Genomic DNA, 26,774 nt, shown 5'->3' with positions numbered 1-26,774 from the left:
CCAAGGCCACTAACTTTGCTTTTTTATTGGGTGTGCAGCAGACGACAAAAAAAATGCAGCCTCACAGCCAAAAGAAACCAGACAAATGAACGAGTGATGCGCTTTCTCCACGCCACAGCCACCGGCAAAGATAATTAAAAACTTGGGAGGGGGGAGCGGGGAGGGAAAGAAGAGAGCAGCTCACAAATGGGAATAACTGCTGAGTGGCAGAGCGATGGGGCCACAAGGACTGAGAGGCCACGCCCTGTGCTGGCAGGGTGCTTGATGTGAGCACAAACGCATGTATATGTGCGAGAGAGACTAACACACCACACAACTGTACAAGTCTCTGCCTCTGACGGGGGGGGGGGGCGCCCTTGGACTGCGTTGCCAGCATCCAGAAGTCCCAGCTGCCCTTTTCAACAGGGGAAGGAGGGAGGGCGCAGAGTCAAAATCATCACCGAATTGCGATCAAACCAACATCCATGAGCTTCTGGATTTTCTGAGCAATGACGGGATTCTTCAAGTGTCTGTGGGAAAGGAAAAGAGTTGTGTCAAGTCAGAACCTTTGTCCCCACCGTGAGCCTGAACAATGGGATGGGAGAAATTATCAGCCCTCCAGGTGTTGCTGGACTTCAACTCCCATCACCCCCAGCCAGCATGGCCAAATGTCAGGAGCGATGGGAGCTATAGTCCTACCATACCTGGTTCCCTGTCCCTGCCAGTGGGATCATTTTATCAGCATCAAGGCAAGGTTTCACTGCAAGCAACTGACCAGAGGGCTTCAGAGGCCACAGGGCAGCAAGGTGCAACTGGGCACTGCACTGTCAAAGCCAACACATATGTCTAGTCCAGTGTTTCACAAACTTGGGTCTCCAGCTGTTTTTGGACTACAATTCTCATCATCCCTGACTACTGGTCCTGTTAGCTAGGCATTATGGGAGTTGTAGCCCCAAATCAACTGGAATCCCAAGTGTAGGAAACCCTGGTCTAGTCTTTATGGATGTGTTCTTCAAAGCTTACCTCCACATCAGCAGCATCTGTAAAGGGCATCAGAAAAGCAGAGCTTCCAAATCTCATATTGTTACCTATACATTATTTCTATTTATCTGATCAAATTTCCTATATTACCAAGTGGGTGGTGGGTGGGCTTTTTTCTTTTAACTTATTACATTTATATCTCAACTTCCCCCCCCCCAGCCCCGCAATTCCAAAGGACCTAAAAGTGGTGTACATAGCTTCCCCCCTCCCTGTGAGTTGAGTTAGGCTGAGAGACAGTGACTGGCCCCGAGTGACACAGCAAGCTTCATAGATACACGGGGATTCGAATCCAGGTTCTAATCCAGGCATCCCCAAACTTCAGCCCTCCAGATGTTTTGGACTACAACTCCCATCTTCCCTGACCACTGGTCCTGTTAGCTAGGGATCATGGGAGTTGTAGGCCAAAACACCTGGAGGGCCGCAGTTTGGGGATGCGTGTTCTAATCTGACACATTAGCCCAGGGTTGGTTAACTTGTTGCCCTACACAGATACTGCTGAACTACAAAAGTACAAAAGCATGGCCAATAGCTGGGGATGATGGGAGCTCTTGTTCAGCAGCATCTGGAGGGTCAAATGTCAGCCACCCCAGCAAGCCACTGTCTTGCACATCTTCCCTCTCTCTCAACCTCTCTCCTCCTCACGTCTCTCATGGCACCACACTCCAAATCTCAGAAACCTTTAACATTTCTGAATGTTTAAGAAGTTCACAACTGAATCCAGAACAGAAGCATGCAGAATTAGAATATATGCAAAACAATTTGCCTACATGCTGATCTGTGCTTATTGCTGGACTGCAAAGTGCTCTGTGTCTTTAGTGGCCTTCAACATCAAACATTCCACTTATAAACTGCCCATGAAGACAACATGAGGTGGACCAGCACATCATCTGAGCCACCACACGGGCTCTGTTAAGAGCCACCACACCACTGACCACACTGGTGCTTTCTCCCTGCCCTCACTTACTCGCTTAGGGCTTGTGGGTCTTTCTGCATCTGTTCAAGGATCAGCCTCATGGCCGGGTCACTCATGATCTGCTGCACCTCTGGGTCGGCCATGGCACGGCGCTTCACATCCTCAGGGTTGTCATTGCGGTTGTACTGGGACATGAGGCATCGCTGGTAGCCCTCTGTAGCTTCCTGTAGGAAATAGGCAGCACCATGAGGGCACTTCAAGATGGGTGTTTCCCCGCCCTCCTCCCTTGAATATTTTCACTACACCAGCAAAATTCTTATTTCTCTGCATTGGTTTTGGCCACAAAGCTTCAAGGCCGGATGGAGGGAAAGTTATTCGCCACCCCCCCCTTGTGGGCCTTGAAAATTGTAAAGACAGATTCTGTGTAACGATTGCACTTCCTGGTGCCCCCTAGAGGCTGACGAACCACAACTCCCTTCACCCCTTTACCACTGGGATCATGCTGGCTGGGGGTGATGGGAGTTCAAGACCAGTTGAAGGGCACCAGGTTGGGGAAGGCAGAAACAGAATTCCCTCCATCCCCAAATATTTTGGGGGGGAGGGGGCAGGGAGAAAGAGTGTGTGCCCTGCTTGTGGATCTCCCCAAATATCTGGTTGGCCTCTGCAGAAAACAAGAAGCTGGATCACATGAATCTTTGCTCTGTTCTAGAAGGCTGTTATGTTTTTAGCAAAAACAGATGGACAGACGAAGTGTGTACAGTGGTGCCTCGCTAGACAAATTTAATTCGTTCCATGGGTCTTTTCTTATAACGAAAACTTCGTCTACCGAATCCCATAGGAATGCATTGATTTTTTTTTGGATTTTTTTTTGCCCATAGGAACGCATTAATTGAATTTCAATGCATACCTATGGGAAACCGCGATTCGCTAGACGAATTTTTCATAAAACGAATGTCTAGCGAGGCAACCTCCGCTCGAAAAATCATTTCGTTAAGCGGAAATTTCGTTAAGCAGGGCATTCGTTAAGCGAGGCACCACTGTACAGCTAGGAGGGAAATGGCCAATTTGCTGAAAGTCCAGGAACACCCCATTCCCAGGAGAACTGATACCACCACCCACTTGAAAGCTAGACTTCACTGCAAAGGCCCTTCCTTCATGACCACGAGAAAGCTCAGTTTTAATTCCTGGAGGAAGTGGCATGGAATGAAATATTATTCTCTACAGCCCTCCCCACTTGCTATTACCTGCATTTAAGGGAAGCTCTTTCCCATTTCTCTGCCACAGCTGTATATCCAGCAAGTGCTCACCTTGCAGTTGGAGTCCAGTTCAAGGGCTTTCTGGTAGACATCCATGGCTTTGGTATAATCTTTCATTGCTTCCAGTGCTGCTGCCTTACGTGTGTAGCCTTTGACTGCAAGCCAAGAGCAAAAGTCATCAAACTTTTGAACTTATTTGAATGTTTTACCCTATCTATATCTATATCTATATAAATGTAAAAAGGACATGTGGGTGGATCTCCACTTTTCTCTGAAACTGCTTGACCAATTGCATTCAAATTTGGACACAATGTCCCATGTGAATGTCCGAAGGATCTTATAAAGTTTGCTAAGACAAATGTCACACCTGGGTCTGGTAAGACCCCCAAAACCCCATGTTCAAGAACTCACAGCTCACCCTAAAGTGCATGCTGGGAAGTAGAAGCCAGAATCAGGAGACCTTGCACAACAGCAGCCTCTAGTGGCGGCTACACTGGTACTGCAGGTAGGAAAGCTTCCCTCTCCACAGCAGCTTGGCTCCACTTTGCAGACTAGGCCGAATAGAGGTGGGGGCTCCCCTGGGTGGGGGATGGGGGGAGGGGAGGGAAAGGTCATGGGTTGGGACAGGGTGGGGCCAATCACAGGGATGAGCCGGGGTGGGTAGGGGGAGGAGTCTGAAGGGGGACTGAGGGCCCATTAACAGACTAAGCCACAGCAATGCGTGGCCGGGCCAGCTAGTCCTTTATATATCTGTTTGAGTCACCCCACCTCACCCCCTTTGTTTATTCAAGCGCCTTGTCCCAATTAAGTGCTCTTTAAGCTAACTGCCTGGCAGCTTGACCCTCTCAGCCCAAATACTGCCTGGTGTTATCTTGAAACAAGGTGCACCCCCCCCCATCACAGTGGGATTTTGCAGATAACTGGCTGCTAAACCTAAACCCACTCTCCAACCATCCCTTAACCTGCTTAACACCAAGCCCTTGCTTGATGACCTGTTCTTGCCTTTAATGTTCCCAAATCACTTCCTTCCAATTGACATATCCATGTACAGTACTTACTGAACGTGGGTTCCAGGCAGATACATTCTTCACAGTCCTGTGGAAGGAAGAGAAGCTGCTTTACAAATTGATTTTTCAGGAATGAGTGCAAGGCTCATCTGTTCCTTCTTCAGCCATTGCCAATCAGAAAAGCCTTCCCTCCATTTGCACCCCCCGAATGCTTATGCCTCTGCTATCAGGCTGCCAAGTTTGGGAATGGGAAGGTGGGCAGATGGGATGGAGGTAAGAACAATCCATCTCTACCACTCCTAACCATGGAACAACACTGGGGGCCTAATTAGTCTGCCTAAGTGTGGGATTACCTTCAAATTCCAGCAGGCTAGTGGTACCAAAGAAGCAGAGATCACCTTTAGAACACCTTCCTGGAGAGGACTATCAAGCTGCTGAGACCACATGAATTATCCTGAACCACCAACGGCCGTTTATCACACACTCAGAGGTGGGTAGATTGCAGGCACAACATTAGCTAGGCCTTGTTGTGCCAAGACACCCAAACTTATTTCAAGCAGTTGCTTGCAAAGCAGGGATAGGGAACCTGTGGCCTTCCAGGAATTGCTGGATTCAAACTTCTATCAGCCACATGGAGAATGGGAGTTCTAGTCCATGACCATCTGGGGGACCACAGGTTCCCTATCCCTGCTCTTAAGCGTAGTTCACATAAGTGACAGATGAGGTGGCAAATTTGGGTCTGAACTTCATATTGCAAAGGTCCTCCTTATAAAGGAGCTCCCTGCAAAGAGAAAAGAAGCTGGACACCAACAAGGTGGTTTCATCCATGGACAGATGACATCAGCAGCTAAGAGTGTCTTTTGACAGTTTCAGCTGGTCCACCAGCTATGGCTGTTGCTGCATGGCAATAGCCTTACCAGTGGTGACCTGCCCATCTGACAAAAGTTGGCCTGTGGAAGAATCTGGCCCACTGACTGAATTCAGTCCCCCACTTCTGGTGAAGACAATACTAAGCTTGATGGACCAGTGGTTTGGCTCCATACCAAGGAAGTCTCCTATGCCTACACCTAAAGTTTCTCTTAACTTCTACATTGAATTGTCTGCCACAGAGCTCCCAGCCTTGTAGAGAATTTGGGGTCACATTTAAAGGGGTACATGCACTGTACACAGGGAGTGTGTTGTCAAACACAACCAACACTCCCCTACATCTGGCAGAGGGAGGAAGATACAGGCAAAAAAGCCCCTTTCCAGGAAGTTTGCCCACCAATACTAATCCAATACTGAGGAACCTGATGAGCTTCTGGTAAGAGCCCTTTCTCCCCAGAACACAATTTGCACAGCACCGGCCTAGGATCCTGACCTTTACTGCTAACTGGAACTCCAGCAATTTGGTGTAACAGGCAGCTCTGTTGCTGTACAGTTTGGCATCGTTGGGGTTGCGTTTGATGGCTTCTGTGTAGTGTTTCATTGCTTGTGGATAGTCCCCTGCGAGGGAAGGAGATTCATTAGCTCATATAGAGGTTTTTTGAAGGATCCAAATTCCCCACACGCTGTTTCAATAATCCTTATAAAGGACTGATTAGGCACAGCTAAGTGTAAACTCCACGCTGAGAGGCAGTTGACATTCCCTCCGTTTCCAACGTTTAGGCCGTGTGTGCAATTTCATGCCTAGTCAAAAAATAGCACCACCCACGGAAAAGAGGGAGCTATTGGCAGGCTTGGCAGAACCAACAAGTTTGCAGAAGTACAAAAACATTCTAAATGTTTGTACTGATAAGAATGTTAACTATAACCTAAAGAAGGGAAATCCCCAAAGGCAGCCTAATAAGGACTGGCCATACCATGGAATTCTGAATGGCTGGGGAACCAAAATGGAAAGGTAGGTGGGGCAAGGAATGGAATAGAGGTCCTGATTGATTGCTCCTATTCACTTCTCTAGCTAGGAAGAGATGCTGCTTTCCAGCTCTGCTTCCTGGAGGCAATGGGTTAGTTACTGTGGGGAAGCAGGATGCAGGACTAGATGTAGCAAGGCTTCTCTTGTGTCAGCACTATCAGCCCCATATTGTAGATTGGAGAGGGGGCAGTGTTGGGAGAAAGGAGGCTTATCTAAGCCTACCTTGTGAGTGGCCAGATGTGACTTGGGGATCTTGCAAAGTCTGCACACTCTTTACAAAAACATCAACAACGAAGGGAGGTCTGGTTCACCATAATAAGACTTTTGTTGAATTTTATACCATTCTAACTGGAACAGTTTTACTTGCTTTTATAGCTGTTTTTATTGATTGTTATGCCTGTACATTATATGCAAGGAATTTTATAAACTGACAAGCAAACTAAATTAGTTACATGGCTTAATATGCTCCCAGTTTAACAAATGCCCTTACAGAAACTCATGCCACTATGGACAGGATAGTTAGGCATCTGGGCCTATTTCTTCTGGAAAAATCCACCACTCAGCTACTCTCGCCAGTATTTCCAAGACAGTCGCTGCAATTAACAAGGAGCCCCCTGCTCTTTGCAGTGGCTACCTCTCAGTACACGGAACAACAATGGACACGCAAGCACAATCCCTCACCTTTCTGGAAACACTCATTGCCTTTGTTTTTCTCTTCCAGAGCAAGATCAGGATTTATATAGGCGACTCTTTCTTGCTCTTTCAAGATTTTCTCGGCCTGAAACAGAAAGTGAGCTTGAACAGTCCTGTCAGATCTGAGGCGGCAGATTTATGGAGCAGCTAAGCCTTATTGCATGGATTCAAGGTGTCTGTGCCATTAGAAAATTTGGAGAGGGTCCCTATCCTTCCCCAGCAATCCTAACCTATGAAGACTGATAGCCCACCTTTCAACTGTAAGCAACAGCACATCATATTACCATGCCAGCTTACACACCACCTAACTAAATGAAACAATTTTTGACTAGTCAGAGAACTGCATATAAAGGGGGTGGGGGCAAATGAGTCTCCTGAGAAGGTTCAGTAATTCAGCCACATCAATCTTGATATGGCCATAGTCCAGGGGATGTGCAGAAGAGCCTCCTCATCAAATCTCAAAGAAGTAAAGGAGAATGTGTTCCTAAGTAACTGGCACCCAAGCCACATAGGGCTTTAAAATGGTCACAATCACCCTGGATGTGAATGAATAGCCAGTGTTAACACGCAGGGTCATAGCCAATTATGTTATATTCAAAGTAGAACCACTGAAATTAATAGGTCAGTCAGGGTAGAACAAGGGTTCCCAAATGCTGGTCTGTGGACCACCAGTGGCCCACAAGCTCCAGACAGGTAGTCCATAGCATGTCTATGGGTTTGATTTTGAAGATGGGAGGCAGCGCATTCACTGCATTAAGTGTATCTGAAGAAGTGTGCATGCACACGAAAGCTCATACCAAAATAAAAACGTAGTTGGTCTTTAAGGTGCTGCTGGAATTTTTTTATTTTGTTTCGACTACGTCAGACCAACACGGCTACCTACCTGTAACTGCATTAAGTACAGTATTCATATTGATTATTGTATTATTATTTTTTGCTAGGTTTGATTCTTATGTTGTATTTTATTTTATTACAATTTGAATTCTATGAAATTCAAACTGTAATACAGTAAAATACTGCAAAAAAGCTATAAAAAGACAATTAAAAATCAAACCGCATTTAGCACAGCACATTACAACAGGCAAAGAAAGCACTGCACAGCCCACCAAAGCCATTAGCAATTTTCAAATAGATAGTGGGGTAAAAAGTTTGGGAATCACTGGCATTGACAATACTGAACTAGATGGATCAAGCCATCTGGTTTTAGCATAAGGAAGCACCAGCAGAGACTAAGGAGAGGGGGTCACAGTTTGGTGGTAGAAGACATGCTGTGCATGCTGAAGGTCCTAGGTTCAATCCCTGGCATCTCCATTTAAAAGGACCAGCTAGGAGGTGACATGACAGATGTGCGCCTGGCGAAGCACTGTCACAGTAAACACTGAGCCAGTCGGACAAATAGTTGAAACTGATAGAAGGCAACTTCCTATACTTCAAATGTGGCGCCAGAGCTCAGTGATGGAACATATTCTTTCCATGCAGGTGGTTCCAATTTGGTGCCCAGCATCTTCAGTCAAAAAGGAGCAGATAGCAGGAGATGGGAGAGACCCCTCTCTGTGCTCAAGACACTGGGGAGAGCTGCTGCCAATCAGAGTAGACAATTCTGAGCAAGACAGACCAATGCATGGCTGGGAAAAACGGAGGGCCAGAACTGCATGGGGGAGCCAGAGTTTGCAGGTTCGGCTGGTGTGTCTAGGGGGTGGGGAGGGTGGATGCTGCTGGACTCCCAACTCCCATCAACCCCAGCCCAGCAAGGTCAGGGATAATGGGATTTGTAGGTCAGCCACATCAGGAGTGGGAAACCTGAGCTATAGTAAAGCTCTTGCAAACAAAACACTTGCCTGTTGACACTTTTTCAGTACATCCGGAGTCCGGTGTTCAGCCAGAGACTTGTTGTAAAACTGAGTGGCTTCCTTGTACTTTTCCTCCTTGAAGTAGGAATTGCCAATCCGGGCATAAGCTCTATATTCAAGAGAACAAGCCATGGAATGAGCTGCTGGAAAGCATCCAATAGGTGAAGAACCCTGACCCATAATTCCCAGGAGGCTTTGTTGCTGGGGAAGGGCAGGGGGATGCAGGACAAAGGCAAATCCCAGGCTAAGGGATGCTAGGAGAAATAATCTTTATATGTTGCAACCGCATTTGGAATACTTTGTACAGTTCTCACTATTGATTCTCGAAAAGGATACTATAAACACAAAAAAGAAAATGGAAAGGAAGGGAAGAAAAGAGAAGAGAAGAAAAAAGAAAGGGGGCAACCAAAATGGATCAGAGGGATGGATCAGGTGTATACAATTCTGCACTATGTGGAAGAAGTAGATAGAAAGTTTTTTTCCTTCTCATAATACTAAAAACCCAGGCTGGATCATCCAGTGAAGGTTATTGGAAGGAGATTCAGGATAGGCAAAAAGAAGTATGTCTTAGAATCATAGAAATTCAGAGCAATGCATAACTCTTTTGCTTAACGTGGGGCTCAAACCCGTGACCCTGATCTTAAAGAGTCGCATGCTCTACCAACTGAGCTATCCCTCATCATGTCTTCATGTACTTTAAATGATGGAGTTTGGCTATGAGAAGATGTGGCGACAGCTGACAACTTGGATGGCTTTGAAAGGGCATGAGACAAATTCAAGGAGGGAATTAAGCTTTCAAAGGCTATTGCACTCAGCTCTGCTTGGGGGCCTTCTGGTTGGCAATTGTGGAAAACAGGCTCCTGCTGGGTCAGGCCAAACGTCTATCTAGTCCAGCCTTCTTCTTACATTTATGTTAGGCAGGCTAGGCAGGGTAGTGATTTTATAGCACAGCAGAATCTAGGTCACACAGCACCATGCACTAGAGTACATTTCAAGCCGTCATGACTCAAGTTTCCATTCAGTTCATGCATAAAGCTTTATTCAGTCAGCAGCCAGGTCTCATTAGTTCAGGGGTGGGAGACCTGTTGCCCTCCAGATACTCTTACACCACAATTGCCATCATCCCTAACCTTTGGTCACACCGGCTGGGGCTGAAACAAATTGGAGTCCATCAACGTCTACAGGGTCACAAGTTCTCCACATGTCTCTCACCCCTGCATTAGCTCAATGTCTTAAATTAAGCAACCACCTTAAAAATAAATAAATCAAGTGCTCTACCCCATGGCTCAGTGGTGGGTGGAGCCAGAGGGGAAAGCGGGCAGAGCAAAAACTGTGAATTCCACTTACTTTGCAATCTGCCGGTAATCCTCCCGGTTCTCGCGTCCCACTTCAATGGCTTGTTCACACAATTCCCGGCACTTGTTGTAGTCCCCCTTCTCAAAATACACCGCTACAGGAAAAGGAGGAAAGACACAGATGTGAACCCCTGATTTCCAAAGACTGGGTGAGCTACAAACGAAGATCTCTGGTTGGGAAATCCATATCTCTCATCTAGTTCTATTTATTATGAAAATAAAATTTATGTGGCGTTTGGCCTGCTCTCAAGCTCTCAGTTCAGGCCTCTGGCAAGAGCAAGCCATCTCTTTTTCAACATTTCGCTCCTAATCTTTGTCAGAGCAAGTTGCTCATTCCGAGCTATCCATGGTCCCACAACCTTCAACCAGCCTTAACTCCAGCCCTCACTGCTTCCTCTGTTAGTACCCAGGAATGGACCAGTGCACGACAATGACCAAACATATGGAGGGAAGCAGGGTTCCCACCCCTGGTTTAAATGAACCTTACCGACCTGGTTCAACTCCAGCCCATGCTAAGCTTTGCTTTTTGACATTTTAAACCTACCATAAGGCTGTTTCATGCACCTCAGCTATGCCTGGGATGGGAAGAGTGATGCCCCACAATCTCACCTGCTTGGTTAGCAATGTAAGTCATATTGGTTGGATCCAGCTCCTTTGCCTTGTCATAATGCTTCAGGGCTACCTCAAAATCTTTCTTCTTATAAGCCTCATTCCCCAGTTCTTTCTCCTTAAGAGCCTGAAAAGCAACAGACACTCAATAACTGGTATTGCAGAATGGCAAGACAAATAATTCAGCCAAAAAATCTCCATCTTGCCAGAGACAGCATTTCTTACGCTAAAAGCTTTGCAAGTGTATTTCAAGGATGGCCTTCTCCAGTTTGAGACCCTGAAAAACCACACCCCTCGCCCCAACTTCAGGCGTTAGGTGTGCAGCTAGCAGAGCTTTATGGTCCTGGGATCCCAGCTGTGGAATACCCTCCAAGACAGATCTGCTTGCCACCGACATCAATATATTTTGCGGGCCTGGTGAAAGCTGCAGCATTCCTTTAATGAGGATATTTTGATATTGCCACATTTTTCTGATAATGGATTTCTGATGTATTTTAGTACCATTATTTATCAATTACATTCCCATTCCACCCAGTGCCTGACATTCTGGGCAGTTCACCAAAACACGAGTATGGGGTTCTTTTGAACCAAGTTATACTCAAAGTAGACCTACTGAAGTTCATGGACCTAAATTTGCCATGTTGATTAATTTCACTGGGTCATGTTAGACCTAATCTGTAAGATATAAGAGTAAAGGTAAAAAAAAAAGGTAAAGGACCCCTGGACGATTAAGTTCAGTCAGACTATAGGGTTGCGGCGCTCATCTCTCTTTCAGGCCGAGGGAGCCAGCATTTGTCCACAGACAGCTTTCTGGGTCATTGGCCAGCATGAGTGAACTGCTTCTGGTGCAACGGAACACAGTGATGGGAACCAGAGTGTATGGAAACGCCATTTACCTTCCCACTGCAGTGGTACCTATTTACTTGCACTGGAGTGCTTTCAAATTGCTAGGTTGGCAGGAGCTGGGACAGAGCAACGGGAGCTCACCCCATTGTGGTGATTTAAACTGTTGACCTTCTGATTGGCAAGCCCAAGAGGCTCAGTGGTTTAGACCACAGCGCCACCCACTCACTTAAGAGTTTTTGATTACTGTGAATTAATTTTGCTTTTATGTACCCTCGGTATTTTGTATGGTATGTTTAATAAGACCTGTGATAAGATGACAGTCAAGGTGGCCAGTCAATATATCTTTTGAATAAGGTACATAGTGCTGAGAGGGAGCACTCTGCTGTTGCAGCCAAGTCTCCTGGGCCAGCAGGCAGTACCTGCTTCTTATTCTCCGGCAGGTCTTCCTCCATGGGTTCTGGCTTGGGCTCCTTCTTGGGGGGTGGTGGAGGGGGCGGAGACATCGCTTCGTCCTCATCATCTGCACTGGCCAAATCGACTCCAAGTAGCACCCCAAGGGTTGTCATCACCCGCGGGTCCTTTAGTTTCCTGTCACGAAGGTAGGCCACAAAATGGGTCACACAGAACTGCAGTCTGGTGGATTAAGTGCTGGAGACCTGAGGTTGCAACCAATGTTGGTCTGGCTCAGAATAGACCCACTGAAATCAATGACTGATGCAGGTCCATTCATTTTAATTAGACTACTCTGAATAAGATATAGGTGGATGCAGTCTAGTTCTGCGCAAGTCAGTGTCAGCCTCCATTTCCTAACTGTAAGACTACTGAATACTCCAGCAGCTTTGAGGGGCAGCCATGTTTCCGTGATTTTTCTGAAATGGACCAAGCCCATCAAGTTTATGAAAGACTGTCTTAAAAGACACCCTGTTTAAGATGCTATAAGGCTCCTTGAGGTGTTTGCTACAAACTTCCTATGAAACTGAAGATCCTTGTGCTGAACGCCACCCACATTAACTCAATTTCCAATACTATGCATGAAGCAGGTTTTTTTCCTGGTTGCTGCAGGACTTCAAGCACATTAAAAAAGTAAATATGAACCCTTAGTTAGAAATTTAGAGGTGCTCCTGGATCTAGCTCTCTCATTCGGACTACTACACCATCCATACTGGCTCTCAATAATTTTTCATTCCAGGAGACTTTAAATATACCAAATTGAAGACATTCCGCTGACCACTGTGTTTTACCTGCTATGCCTGTCAGTTGTATTTTTACTTTTGGCATATTCTACTATTGTGATTTAAATATTTCGTAAGCTGCCTTGCATAATTCCTATATTCTGGAATTCATTTTAACGGTGTTCCCTTCAAGCAGTACAGGTGCCATGACAACCTCAAACTGCCCTTCTGTCAAGTACACAAAATTATTAACTGTGATAGTTAAATTATATCCACACATACAAAAGCAATGTTATCTGTGAATGCCAAAATACTGGCAATGAGAAGCAGGATAAGACAACCACCACCAAGCCCCGCTTATGAACTCCCAGGAACATTTAGCAAGCTGTGGGACGGAATTCTGGGCCCGATGAGTCTTGGGCATGACTCGGAAAGACAATTCCTACACTATTCCATTCCCGACTCCCACTCCAGGCACTTACGCCCCCAGGTCTGAAGGCTTGTTGCGAAGCTGCTCGATCAGTTCTCTGTAGCTCGGATCACTGAGCAAGCCTCTTGTGCGGGGATCACTCTCCAGCTTCTGATAAAGGTTGGGCAAGTTGAAAGGGTTCATGAGATTCCTTTCTGAAGGATGTCCAGGGCAGGGGAGAGAAGAAAGGCAATATCAGTTTTGAGTGACACACAGCAGCATTCTTGACAACAGGGCCTTCCCTGCCCTCCACCATCTGCAAGCTCTGGGAAAACCCAGGAGGAAGATTACCTCATGGAAGGTGTGAGGTTCCTGCTGCCACATGCCCACATTATTCACATCTTTCAACAGCTAGACTGTGTGGAAACAGCAGCACTGCTGAATACCTGTGGTCCCTGAGCTAAGGGAACACAGAGAGCCCAGTCCTACAGTTCTGACTCATACTAATGAGACTGAAGCCCAACTATCTGCAAGATCTAAATTCCTTCAGTAATAGGTGTCTGCACCCACAGCAGGTCTTGAAGATAGCTTGTAGCTATCTTATCCATGCAATATAGGGACGTTTTGCCAACCCGGTGCCCTCCATGAGTGTTGGCTAGGGCTGATGGAAGCTGTAGTCCAAAACATCTGGAGGGCACCAGGTTGGAGAAGGCTTTGATAGGAAAACAGTAGCACTCCCTCTTTCCCTCATCTTGAGTGAGTTCAGCTGGTGGACCAAATGCACCAGGTGTTCTCACAGCATCAGGCACTCAAGACCTGTAGCTTCATGATTTTCTGTCAAGTAAAAGGGTATTGGGGTGTATGGTTGTGCTACAGATGCACCATGATGTTTCTTCTCTCTGCACTCCTCCTAGCAGTCATTCCTCCTCTGGTCACTGCTATGGATGCCCGACCTGTTGGTCTCCAGAATTTCTGTGTCACTCAAGAGCTCTCTCCCTTTTTGTGGTTTCCAGAAACTGGTATTCAGAAACATTACTGTCTCCAACTGTGCAGGCAGAACCTAGCCATCATGGCTAGAAGCCTCGGATAGCCCTCTCTGCCATGAATTTGTACAATCCACTTTTAAACCCACCCAGGTTGGTGGCCATCACTGACTCTTCAATTTTATTCTTGAAATCTGCATCACAACCCCTGTACCAAAGCCATTTCCCTTTGTGGTACAGTACAGGCAGGAAAGGTTACTGCAATCAGTTGTACCGAGTTATGAAACTTCATCAGCGTGGATCCCCTTATACCAGCTTTCCCTAACCTGCTGCCGTCTAGATGTCAGGGGACTCAAACTCCCATCAGCCTCAGCCAGCATGGCCAGTGATCATGGCTAATGAGAGCTGTTGTCCAATAAAACCTGGAGGGCAGCAAGGTTGGGGAACACTGCCTTTCCTAGGCCAATTCATCCAACTCCTTGTCATGGGATAATTTCTCAAACTTCCATGTCACGTTAGCCACAGAACTAGTTCGTGTAGGCAAGTCTTAAGAGAGAAGGAAGGAAGCAGATCAGGATGTGGCTTCCGTCACCTGCATGCCTGGACTCCATGTTTTGCAGCCCTTCCTTCAACTGTGCGTTGCCTGGCTCATGTTTCAGCCCTTCTGCATATGTCTTCTTGGCCTCTTCAAAGCGGTTCAGAAATTCCAAGGCAGCTGCCTTTCGGGAATAGCCCTAAGAAGAAAAGAAGAGCAGCCAGGTCAGCAAATACGGTATGTATGAGACAAGGCAGAGCAGCCAAGATATCAGTCTTCCGACATGAAGGACTATACAAAACTCTAGTTCACCCATGCTTGAAGGCAGCCACTTGCCTAGTTGACTATGCCAACTACCAGGAACTTTAAGTTGTTGCAAACCAATGCAACAGTTGCAAGGAAGAACCTCCTTTAGCCTGCAGACCTTGCATATGCAAGGGTGGTGCATGACACTTTGGCCAAGTAACTGCAGTGTGGTGCAGTGGGTTAGAACCGGGTTCAAATCCCTACTCAGCCATGGAATTCATTGGGTGACATCAAGCCAGTTATTTATCTGTGTCTGACCTACCTCAGGATAGGGGTGGGGGAGAGCAATTTATGCTACCCCGAGTGCCTTAGAAGGATAAAAATGTGGTAGGAACTTCAATAAAGAATTTGTTATTTTGTTATTGTCTACACTGACCGATAGTGGCTCCCCAAAATTCCATTCAAATGAGGATCTTTCCCAACCCTGCCTGAAGATGCTGAGGATTGAACCTTTTACATGCATAGGGCATGCTTTACCACTGAGCTACACAGTGCTTCCCCAGCGCACACACACAGCTGGAAGAAAATGCTACGCCTGAACTGCAGTGACTTCATTGCAAGGGATTTAATGCCCACTTATCTCTTGTTCATTGTGAAGTGAGGGAGGGCAAAGCCTTGGGGCTCTCATTTTGGAATCACAAGTCCAACAAACAGAATAAAAAAATGGTATACGACAAGTATGGGGAAACCTTCACCCTCCATACGTTGCTGAACTACAACTCCCATTGCCCATGGCCTTGCTTGCTGGGGATGATGAGTTGACAGTTCAGTAATGTCTGAAGACCCAAAAGGTTTCTCACACGGTGTATGGAATGGGCATTTCCCCACAGTTGTGTCACGTCTCCTTGGCTAGAAGGGGGTTCCCCACCTTGCCCCACTCTGGCTTCAGTTCAATTGTCTTGCAAGCATCTTCCAGGGCTTTCTGATATTCGCCTTTCTTGGCATAAGCAGCAGACCGATTGCTGTACAGCACATGATTGGCAGAATCCAATTTGATGGCCTCCGAGTAGTGCTTGATAGCTTCTGCCGTGTTGCCAGAGCTCAGGGCTTTGTTACCCTTCTCTTTCAATTCATTCACCTGGTGGGAATTAAAAAAGAAGTCAAAAGCTTGCTGAGGATTCCATGCACTAGTAACCTAGAAAAAGAACCTATTGCTCCAGTGAACTACTTCCTACCAAACTCTGAGCATCCCAGATGAGTAAACACTCTTATTCTAACTCCCACTGTTGCTATGACCTTGAACTGAAGCATTTTTGCTAAAAATTGGAGTTTGATGGTCAGCAAGCAAAAGGCCCTCCTCTCTTCAGCAGACATTTTCTTCAGTATTTTTTTTGGGAAAACTAAGTTTCTGGCCTCTGCAAGTTTATTGCACACCCATTTCCAGCTACTTACCCAAGGCAAAACACACAACTTACAGTAATAATTCAAAACAATGCAATTTTTACATCTCTAGTTGCAATCCTAGCAAAAGCGCTATAAGGTAGGTCAGCATTACTTATCCCCCTCCTCTCAAGCTTTCCAGCTCCTTGTGTGGGATACAGGGTTAGCAAAAGCACCCAACTTTGGAATGGCTTGCCTCTTGCACTCCCATGGTGTGATTCTGCCTTCTTATATTTGATTGATGCTTTATGGCATTTTTGTATTTTGTTTTAATATGCTGTTCACCACTTTGGCAGCATTTTAACCAGAAAGCAGCATATAAAGAGTAGAGGGTGGAATTGCAGATGGAGGGGTTGAGGGTGGCTTGTGAGTTAAGGGCAGATGCAAGATATGAACCGAGGAATTCCACATTTTGTAGCTCAGTCTCTTAACCTCTTAGCCACTAAACAGGGGCAGGGAGAAAATAGATCACGATCAACTGGCAGAGTTTCCCATTCCCAACTGCTTAATAATAGCAACAAAAAATGTCTTTCCCACCTAAATTAGGTTGCTGAAATTAAGGAAGTACTGAACATGAATCCCAAGGCTTGGAATGTGTTCAGAGGTACCCTGCTCCTTAACTCTTACTGTGTATCTTTTGTACTTGACCAGGCATAGGCAAACTCAGCCCTCCAGATGTTTTGGGACTACAATTCCCGTCATCCCTGACCATTGGGTCCTATTAGCTAGGGATGATAGGAGTTGTAGTCCCAAAACATCTGGAGGGCCGAGTTTGCCTATGCCTGTACTTGACTCTCATTGGTAGATCTTGGGAATGCCGTTTTGTTTTTAAAAAAGACCTCTGTAAGTCTGCCTACCTCAGACTATAGCAACTCTAAGCTAATGAAATCTGTACAGTGTGGGAACAGTTGTGAAGTGGTTCAGATTCAGGTTTCTTGTACTCTAAATATTTGCAATAAGACACCAATTGTCAGCCATCACTTCCAGATAGAAGTCAGCTGTTTGAGCATTCATTTTACAAGACTCCACAATCAACCTGGCTGAATTTAGCTGCTAGGGCTTATGTTGCACAGGACTGCATTCAAATCTGCTTATCTATAGGGAATAATATGCTGCACTTCTTTGCAGTTTCATATGACACAGAAAGTGTTGAACCCTCTATTGCTTACAAGTGGGAGCACTTTTCTTCTTACGAGTGACAGCTGTGAGCATACTTCTTTCCCACCTGAAGGTGAATAAGGTGGCCATAGTTGCTGCAAGATATTCCTAGTGACTGTTTCCCTCTAAGAAGAAATGACGTGAGACAGAGACTGACAGGCCCCCAGGTATGAGTCACCACCTCCACAGGTAGCCAAGGGAGTTGAGACCGCAGCATCTGCAGCCCAAATGAATTAGCAGCCCACCATCTGCTGATGCAAATAGAATGTTGTCCCTGCTGTGTCCAAGGCTGCTCCTAAGGGGGACAGGAAGCTGGAGGCAGCTCCCTCTGAATCACAGCTCTATTCAAATAGGGGTTGCTTGCTGAAATTACAGACAGCCAAGGGGAGAACAATCTCCACTTAGCTGCATTAATTTGGGACAAAACGTTCAAGCTACACATGTAAGGATTTTAGAGCCCTTTCAGTCTTAGAGGGAGACACAGTTGTACGATAAAACACAGCAAGATGTCACATGCAGAAAGGGCACAAATTGGCAGGCAAGGCATGGAGGTGGCACATTTTCTCTAGAAGCAGCATATACCCTACAGCCACACACCAAACATTTAGGAGGGACAGCGGGGAGAGAAAGAAAGCTGAGGCCAGTATTGTGAAGTGATGCAGGTGGACTACAGCCAGGTTGCCATGGTATAACCTTGGCAGATTCACCTATACACTGGTCCCAACGGGCTGTTTTTCACTTGCCAGTGTGTGGAATCACCACCTTGCTACGCTTGAGGCCTGTTTTGTTGAAGATTACCGTACTTTCTTCCCACACCCATTTTCACATACAAAAGACACACGTAACAATTTGGAATGGGGATGCAGCTGCTATAATGTCAGGAAGTGAGTTGGCACCATAGCTCAGTGGTATACCACATGCTTTGCAAGCAAAATGCTTTAGGTTTAGTTCAAATTTAAAAGGCTCTCTGCTAAGAAGACTTAGTGCAACAGTTGCTAGTCACAGGAACTGCCTTATGAAGAATCAGGCTGTTGGTCCATCTAAGACAGGACTGTCTACACTAGCAGTGGCTCTCCAGGGTCCCGGGTAAAAGCCATTCCCAGCCCCTACTGGCCTGGGAGATGTGAGGGTCTGAACCTAGGACCTTTTGGATACAAAGAACGGGTCTCTACTGTTGACCACGGCCAACACTCCAAAGTGTGACAGCAATTCGTACCTCAAGTTTCCTTCTAGCAGGTGCTGAACATGCTGCAACATGCAGGCTGTGATCGGCCCAGAAGGCTCCTTTGGAAAACAAACTTGCTTTTTAAAAGCTGCAATACCCCACTGAGCCTTGCTTAGCCTAACTTTTTGCTTCATCTCTCAAGGGTTATAAAGCTGCATCTACACCTAAAGCACTTCACTCAGAAAACTGCCATCAACTTGCTCATGCTACCAGAACTATACAATTCACCTAGAAATATAGGAAGCTGCCTTTACCGGATCAGAACTTTGGTCCATCTAGCTCAGCATTGTCTACACAGACTGGAAGGCCTCCAGCTTTACACCATTCCAACTTCCAAGTCCTACCTAGAGATACCAGGAATTACAGCTGGAATATTGTACTGACTGAGTAAGAGCTACACTATTAAGCTACAGTCCTTTGCCTAGCTCCAACTGTTCTACACATACTGTCACCATGTGCCCCTAAAGCTACTGTACAGATCTTCCTGCAAATTATTTCTGCCGCAATCCAGGCCTCAGGAATCACAACCCCTAGTAGAGCTTCCATAAATATTAAAGATCAAATTCCCAAAATGAGGTACAAGCTTTTGGCATTTGTGTTATTTTAATGGCATGATCCACAACAGGCTACCCTATCAACCAAAATCCATCAGGCTGCTACATCTTATTCAAAATGTCTGTCAGACACCCCTTCCCTCATGGGCTCCACCTCAAAGATTGTGTCCCAGGACTGAGGGGGAAGGTGAGGATTTCAGCTTGGGAGGGGAATACTGTGGTGAGGAACAATGCCGAGCCTGAGGAGTGGTACTAGCTGCATTGGTGTGGGGCATAACTTGAGGGGTAGGGCTTTAGAAATAAACTTATGCACATAAATTACCTGTGATGGTTTGAGAGTCCACTCACAGTAGGTCCACACCATACATTTAAAGCACATCCAATGCACATTTAAAACTCATGACTTCCCCCAAAGAATTCTGGAAATCATAGTTTGTTAGAGATGCTGTGAACTGTAGTTCTGTGAAGGGAAAAGCTACAGTTCCCAGAATTCTTTGGAGAAAGTCATTAAGTTTTGAATGTATGGTATGGCACCGTCTTCAAACCATCACAGATTACTTATTAATATAAGTTTTTTTCTACAAAACCAGCTCACAAACCATACTGCAAGGAGCCTTGCCTCAAGCTCTAACTCTGTAGCCACCTTTTTAATGGTCTATATTTCTCATGACCTCTTATGATACAGTTCCTAATTTCCATCCTCCAATGACATTATTGGTTCAATGACCACTGCACTCAAGGGGTGTATAAATTTTACAAAATTAATAAATTGAGCTTCTTGCCATCTCTCACAGAAATCTAGTTCCTCTGCCCCCCACACTACTGAATCCACCAGCCCCACAAAGCCTGCCATTCAGCTCTCCAATTCATACGCCATGGCCCCTGACCCCTAAACTCCTAGCCCTGCTGTGATACCCCAGGAACCCTTATTCGGATGTAGCCCCATCACACTATTTGCTGAAAACCCCTCCATGATGTCTGGGCACAGATCCCTTCAGCCCATAAACCTTCCCCACTTCAGACCTTACAAACCCCCTCCCGACCCCCTTCCCCATCTCAGATCTTCACACGAGACCTTGCAGAGCCCTTTATTTCTTTATCCCTTCAGGACCTTCGCAGTTCAGGCACTCCCCCCCCCCCCGCAGAAGGCCCCTTATGAGGAGGTCTTACTCCCCTCAAGATCCCCTCATGACCTGACCCACGAAGGCTTCCCATAATGCTTTGCACAGGTATAGCCAGCCCCTTCTTCGCAATCATCCCGTCAAAAACTACCCGAGTCCCCCTCCCATTCCAAACACTCCCCCCTCAGTCCTTCCCATGATCCCGGCCACCTTTTTAAAAAGAAACCCCCTCTCCCGTCAGACCCCATTTCCCCCCGGAATCCCTTGCAAAAAATAATCTCAGCAGCACCACACACCACATTTTCTCCCTCTCTCCCCCCTTCCCGAGACCCCCCCCCCAAGGACCGCCACCTTCCCATGAGCCTTTGCGGTTGGTAAAAAGCTCCGGCCACTTCGCCCACCTTCTCCATGGCGCCGGCCAGGTCTCCCGCGCCACCGCTGCCGCCTCTACTTCAGCCTTTCCTCCTTCCTGCGCCCCCCTTTCCTTTTTCCCACCAGCCTTCTGGAACCTGCTAGAACCCTTCAGTCCCCGCCCCTGCCTTCTTATTGGATCCCGCCTGGCGCGAGGTCGCGCCCGCAACCCCTCTCATAGGGCGAAGGGGAAAAGGCGGGGTCTCTCCCTGATAGAATATCCGTCCTCGGCACGAGCTATTGGCCCCAACGCTTGACAGGCCCGAGAGGGGCGGGGCTTGATAACGGCAATTGGTGTGCGTCGCTTTGTCATTTGCCAAGCGGCGGCCTCGTTCCTCTGGAACCGCCTTCGGGTTTCATTGATCAAAGCTGCGCTACGCTCCTATTGGGTAGACCGTGAGTTGGAACGTCGGCACAGGCTGCGCCCATTGGCTGGAGCTTTCTCCGCCCCCCCATCTTTCTTATTTCCAGATTTTTCCTCGTGGGACGTCCTTGAGCGCTTGGAGAAGTGGCATAATGCCCCCTCCCTTTTCAAATGGTGAACGGAAGTCTCTCACCTTTTGTTTCCATAATTTCTATTATCATATACATGCAACGCAGTTATAAACAAAACTAAACTAAAAATGTCTTTAGTGGTGTTATTAAATTTAATTTTCAATTTTTTATTTGGGCACTTCTATTAAACAGAGACATCCACAGTTAACAATAAAATAAAGTGCATTAAAGAAATAAACAATGACTTTAGGCTTTCTATTAATCAGTCCCTTAAATAAGACATGGAGAGGGATGACAGTGATCATATATAAACCTAAGTTGGGTTCATTTACTGCAGGGGTGGGGAGTCTGTTCTGGCCTGCAGGCCAGATCCTTCCCCTGCCTAGCTTAACCTTCCAGGGCCAAATTTGACAGGTAGGTGGGGTTGCATACCTCGCAGGCACCTAGCATTGTTGGTCAGGACTTCAAAGTGAGGCTTGCAAAGAGCATCACATGGTGCTTTGAAGGGCTGCTGATCAACTTGCTCTCTGCAGGAATTGGTTGTATGAATGAGTTCCCGACAAGGAACTGAGTCATGCCACCACACCTGATGTCATATATTCTGTCAAATATGGGGCAGGTGTATGTGGTATAGGAAGAGATTAGGGCCTTTGTCAAAGCAAATTTAGCCAGTGGGCTAGAGGTTCCCCAGCCCTGTTTTAATGTATCGAGTCTCCATACATGGTGGGTTTTTTATGCTGATTAGATTTCCCACAGGAAAGGAAGACATGATAAAGAAGTGAGTGCAGGGGAAAAGTGAGTGCAGGTTAGATAAAGACAATGTAAGGCTTAGCAGTCAGTGGGGATTGAGGGGTGTGGGAGAGAACTAACAGAAAATCATGGATATTTTAAATACACAAAGGCCTAAGTAGGATAAAATTTGAGTCTGTTTTTAAGGATACAGTTACAGAGGAGACGGTCCTGAACTAAAGGAACCAGAGGATTTTAATTACATTCAGTGGTGGCTAGTGCCCATTTGGACTGCTTGGGTGAAAGGCAGGGAGCCCAGCAGTAGCCAGAGCCAGAGCTAGAGCCAATGACAGCTGGAGCCAACTAATTCTGGTTTGTTCCCACCCTCCTCCCCATTGAATTCTACAAGGCATGGGTCCGAGCAGTTTTGCCCTTGCTCTGCACATTCCCCTAGGAAAGTCCACTCTTTAGCACTAAATCAGAACAAGCAGCAATCCGCAGAAAACCCAATTGCTGTTTGTTCCGATTCAGTGCTAAAGATCAGGTTTTCCAGGGTAAAAGTGGTGAGGGAAATGGGGGTGTGGATAAGACCTAAGCAGAAGAGAGCTGGCAGACAGTGCCACCCCCTGGCCTGTTTGTCTGAGGTTGGTAGGGCAGTGTCCCATTTGCCCTAATTGACCGGCTGCCACTGATGATATTAAAATCTCTTGATTTTACAATAGCACAGTATGCCTGACTTGATAATCCTGGGGTACAATATAAATTAAAAAACGAGTCTGTTTTGTCCACATTGTAGTTGCTAGTGCTCTGGGCTGCAGAGGGAAAGCAAAAAGATTGCCGGTAGTTTCTCAGCTATAATTAGAAGCTTGGCTTCTGACTTCGCCTGGTGGTGCCTTGGCAACCCACCTAAAATTAGCCTGGCAGCCACTCATGCCAAGTGGCAAAGAAAGGGGGGGAAATGGGCCCATCATGGGAAAGTTAGATTGTGCCTCTTTCTCCCCTTCTAATGTTATTTTGGGACTGAACCTTTGAGGTTGGACAGTGCACCTGTTTAACCACTATGTGGTGTTCCTTTTCACAGCCTTGACACAACAACTGTTCACTGATATAATGACCAGCTGACAAATCATTGAACTGCACTCTCATTTCCATTTCCCCCTGCTTTTGATCTTATGTTGCCTAAGGTGACATCCGCACCGTAAGTTTAAAGCACATGACTTCCTCCAAACCATGGGAACTGCAATTTACTCCCTCAGAGAGTTGTGGTTCCCAGCACCCTTAACAAATGACAGTTCCCAGGATTCTTTGGGGGAATCTCTGTGTTTTAAGCAAATGGTGTGAAGGTGACTTAAGGCTCTTCATTTATTTTTAAGCTGGACTTCACCCAGACAGCTCTTCAAATACAGGCACCTCCCACTTACACATGATTGACCTGCATGCAAACACGTATATGTGAGGTGCTGGGAAATAAATAAATAAATTCAATTCAAACCTGTAAATGGGGAGAGAGAGCCTAGGGTTGCCAGACTCAATAGAGGACAGGACTTCTGTGCCTTTAATTGCCCTGCTCTCTTTTGAGTCTGGAAACCTTAAAGAGAAACCAGCAGACCCTTTGCTTGGAAATTAAACAAAGGGTCTGCTGGTTTCTCTTTAAGGTTTCCAGACTCAAAAGAAAGCAAGGCAATTAAAGGCACAGAAGTCCTGTCCTCTATTGAATCTGGCAACCCTAAGAAAGCCGGAAAGTCCTCGTGGCTCATGAGGAGACCATCCCTAGAGCCTGAAGAGAACGCCAGTGAGCCAAAAGTCCAGAAACAAAGCTTTGAAAAATGAACTTATGGGCTCCAAAACAGCAAATGGGAGCTCTCACTGCTGCTGCACTACCCTGTTGGGCGGGAAGCTGAACTGCAGTGTTCTAAGCCGTTTCTGGTGATTTGGAGGCAAAGGTACTGTATAAAACAGGCATCCCCAAACTTCGGCCCTCCAGATGTTTTGAACTACAATTCCCATCTTCCCCGACCACTGGTCCTGTTAGCTAGGGATCGTGGGAGTTGTAGGCCAAAACATCTGGAGGGCCGCAGTTTGGTGCTATACTCCTATTGATGCAGCCCAGAAATGCATTGGCTTTTTTAGCTGCTACATCATACTGTTGACTCATGTCAAGTTTGTGGTCTACCAAGACTCCTAGATCCTTTTCACATGTACTGCTCTCAATACAGGTGTCATCCATCCTGTATTTGTGCCTTTCATCCCCCCCAAGTGTAGTACTTTACATTTCTCCCTGTTAAAATTCATCTTGTTTGCTTTGGCCCAGTTCTCTAGCATCCTGTTCTCACAGCAGCCAAGCACTGAAGTAATATATACCATATATACACATCACCACCAAAAGCAATTGGTTGCCAGTTTGTTTCCAGACCCAATTCAAGGCACTCACATCAGCATTTAAAGCCCTAAATAACTTAGGACCAAAATATCTGAAAGAACACCTCCTCCCCTATAGAACATATCAGGAGTTAAGATCAAGGGGTGTGTGTGTGCTCTTTGTTGTTCCAGTCCTCAGAAACTTGGGGTCACGGTGTCAGCCTGGGAGAGGGCATTCTCTGGGGCAGCTCCTAGGTTGTGGGATTTCCTCCCCACAGAGGTGCATCTTCTAGCACATTAACTATGTCATTTTAATTATACGCGGAAGAGAAGTTTTTAATGTTTGATGTTTTGCTGTGTTTTTTATATTCTGTTGGAAGTCTCCCCAAGTCACTGAGGCAACCCAGTCAGATGGGTGGGGTACAAGTAATAAATAATAATAATAATCAGCCTGTGTACAGTATATTGTACAGTATTTTAGGAGCCACCCTAATTTTGCAACTGTATTTTTAAAAATCGGTTTTTATTATTATATATTTAAAACCTGCCCTGGGACCTGATGATGAAGAGTGGGTAAAAATAGTAACAACAACAACAAGGATTCCCTTAGATCATTACAGTCCAGAGTCTAAAATGTGCACCACTGTTGAGATAATATATTCTCGGCAAAATAAACACATTTCTGAAGATATCAACAATCGCTTACTCTTCTTTCCTCATCAGTGAAACTATTCTGAGCTGATACTCTTAGCCTTGGTGATTTTGTTTTTCACTGTGAAGACTCGCCGCTGCGGTGCAGTTGCAGAAACGCCTCGGGGAAGGAGCCTTTGTGGAACTACATTGCCCAGAAGCCCTTGCGCCCGAGGAGGGCGGGGCCAGAGGGCGATAGGCTTGAAAGTAAAAGGCCTGCCTCCATGTGTGCTGCTGGGGTAGCAGTAGCTGCAGCTGGAGCGAGCAATCTGATTCCACTCTGCCACCTAAATACCAGGTGTTATAAATAAGGGAGAAGAATTTCTCTCGCCTGCTGAGTGACCAACCAGGGCAGCAGGCTGAGAGCCCAGTGAACCCCCCCCCCTTCCAACCCTTTTCTTGAAGCCATGCCAGGCCTTTTCATGTTCCTGGGAAACAAGAACTTTCTTGGAGCCTTTGGGAGGTTGTGGAGGGTCTGGGGCAGCTGCCCTATAGCGCTGCACAGTAGTAGAAGGAAAGGCGCGTGGAGTGGAGGCAAGGTGCCAGAGCACTGGGTGTTTGCAAGGGGCATCCGGAGCTGCTTGGCTGCTCCCCCATTAGCCATGGCAGCCAAAGTGGATTTGACCACCTCCACTGACTGGAAGGAGGCTAAATGTAAGTGATGTGGGGGCTAAAGTGTGTTGTGTATATGCGTGTGTGTGTTTCTGTGGCGTCCTGGGGCTCTGGAGCAAGCCTCCTGCGGTGTTGGGCCCCTTGTTGCCTGCTGGCAGTCCCTGGCACAGTTGTTGTCTCCTGGGCTACTTGATAATATACTCTCCCTGGGCACATGAGCCTCATATGATTGTTGAAATCCACAATGCCCCTTATTTCTAATGGCACTGCAGCTCTGGCTCTGAGTTTTTCAGTACTGCGATCGGACAAAATTTTGAGGACGGTCAGCCCGTAGTTACTTAACCAAGAACTCTTGTGTGTGTGCTCTGTAAACCATGGGTATTTATCTCACCTGTTGAGCTTGCTCTGTTTGGGAGTGGGAAAGGGCTTTTTTTGCAGTGCATCATGGGAAATATAAATGGTCTCCTAGGAGACTGGCTATGGTAGCTGCCATATGTTTCCCAGAGGCCTAGAGAAAGGGGGGACCCCCCACTTTTGATAAGAAGCTATGGTTATTGTGATACCAAACAGGTGCTGGGATGCAGCTGGATATGTTTTGGAATGGTCCCCTAAATAAGCTTGCCAACTTAAAAAGAAAGAGAGAAAACTTTGGCCTACAATAACAGCTTGACTGCTAAGAACTGATGGATGCTTATCCATGCCTGGATAAGTGGTAGGGCAAGCTTTGCCGTTAAATTTCTACATGTCATCCTGCTTTTTAAAAGCACAGGAGCAGAGCTAACAGTGAAAGGTGGCAACCATGCCAATGACCAGGACTGCCTCCCAAGCCTTCCTGTTTCTGTCAGTCAGAAAGGATGTGTTGATCTATATGTGCCCCAAACGCACCTTTTAGAGCAGGGAATTGTTTTGTTTTTGTTTCCAAACTGCCAAAACTTTTTTTTGGAAGGGGGAGCCTGAGAATGCTTTCTATACGAATTGTCTGTGGAGGCACCTGCATATCAAGCTGGAGCCTGCTATGGGCCACCTCACTTGGGAGAAAGGAAGGGAATAAGAGAGGAAAGCTTTTCTAGGAGGAAGAAGTGAATGTAAAACGGCTGGGAAGGAGGGATGAAAGAAACTGGTGGTTTCGAGGAGGGGTGGGCGTGGGATAGAGTACAAGTTGAGTGCCAAAGAAAAATGGGAGAAGACATTAC

At 46.5% G+C, this 26,774-nt stretch overlaps 2 protein-coding genes across 5 annotated transcripts in view; one reads left to right on the top strand and one right to left on the bottom strand.

Annotated features, from left to right (window-relative positions):
* On the bottom strand, nucleotides 1–20,790 carry STIP1 (stress induced phosphoprotein 1). The gene is made up of 14 exons (XM_035098482.3): nucleotides 20,688–20,790; nucleotides 15,717–15,926; nucleotides 14,600–14,741; nucleotides 13,098–13,239; nucleotides 11,863–12,031; nucleotides 10,598–10,724; nucleotides 9,981–10,083; nucleotides 8,622–8,742; nucleotides 6,772–6,868; nucleotides 5,557–5,681; nucleotides 4,248–4,284; nucleotides 3,241–3,344; nucleotides 1,985–2,157; nucleotides 1–509 (listed from the first exon to the last, which is right to left on the bottom strand). The coding sequence occupies exons 1-14, from the start codon at nucleotides 20,694–20,696 to the stop codon at nucleotides 437–439; spliced, it is 1,632 nt and encodes a 543-aa protein (XP_034954373.3). The 5' UTR covers nucleotides 20,697–20,790; the 3' UTR covers nucleotides 1–436.
* A 4,345-nt stretch (nucleotides 20,791–25,135) lies between these two features.
* Nucleotides 25,136–26,774, top strand: part of MACROD1 (mono-ADP ribosylhydrolase 1) — a 344,907-nt gene continuing 343,268 nt past the window's right edge. For 2 of the 4 annotated variants that reach the window (XM_035097652.3, XM_035097653.3), the window contains exon 1: nucleotides 25,136–25,623. In XM_035097652.3, the coding sequence (XP_034953543.3) occupies nucleotides 25,377–25,623 (247 nt within the window). In that variant the 5' untranslated portion in view covers nucleotides 25,136–25,376. The remainder of the gene's footprint in view (nucleotides 25,624–26,774) is intronic. The other 2 variants (XM_035097654.3, XM_088659199.1) reach the window with 1 other exon arrangement.

This window comes from Zootoca vivipara, chromosome 16 (assembly GCF_965207765.1).
Source record: "Zootoca vivipara chromosome 16, rZooViv2.hap1.1, whole genome shotgun sequence".
NCBI classification, from domain to species: domain Eukaryota; kingdom Metazoa; phylum Chordata; class Lepidosauria; order Squamata; family Lacertidae; genus Zootoca; species Zootoca vivipara.
This window is presented reverse-complemented; position numbering and strand designations above follow the sequence as displayed.

Excerpts from the sequence above, each read along its gene's own strand:
- STIP1 (XM_035098482.3), bottom strand. Across the intron at positions 10,084-10,597 it reads TTACATTGCTAACCAAGCAG|CGGTGTATTTTGAGAAGGGG; the intron begins GTGAGATTGTGG and ends CTTTTCCTGTAG. Across the intron at positions 2,158-3,240 it reads AACTGGACTCCAACTGCAAG|GAAGCTACAGAGGGCTACCA; the intron begins GTGAGCACTTGC and ends TATTTCCTACAG.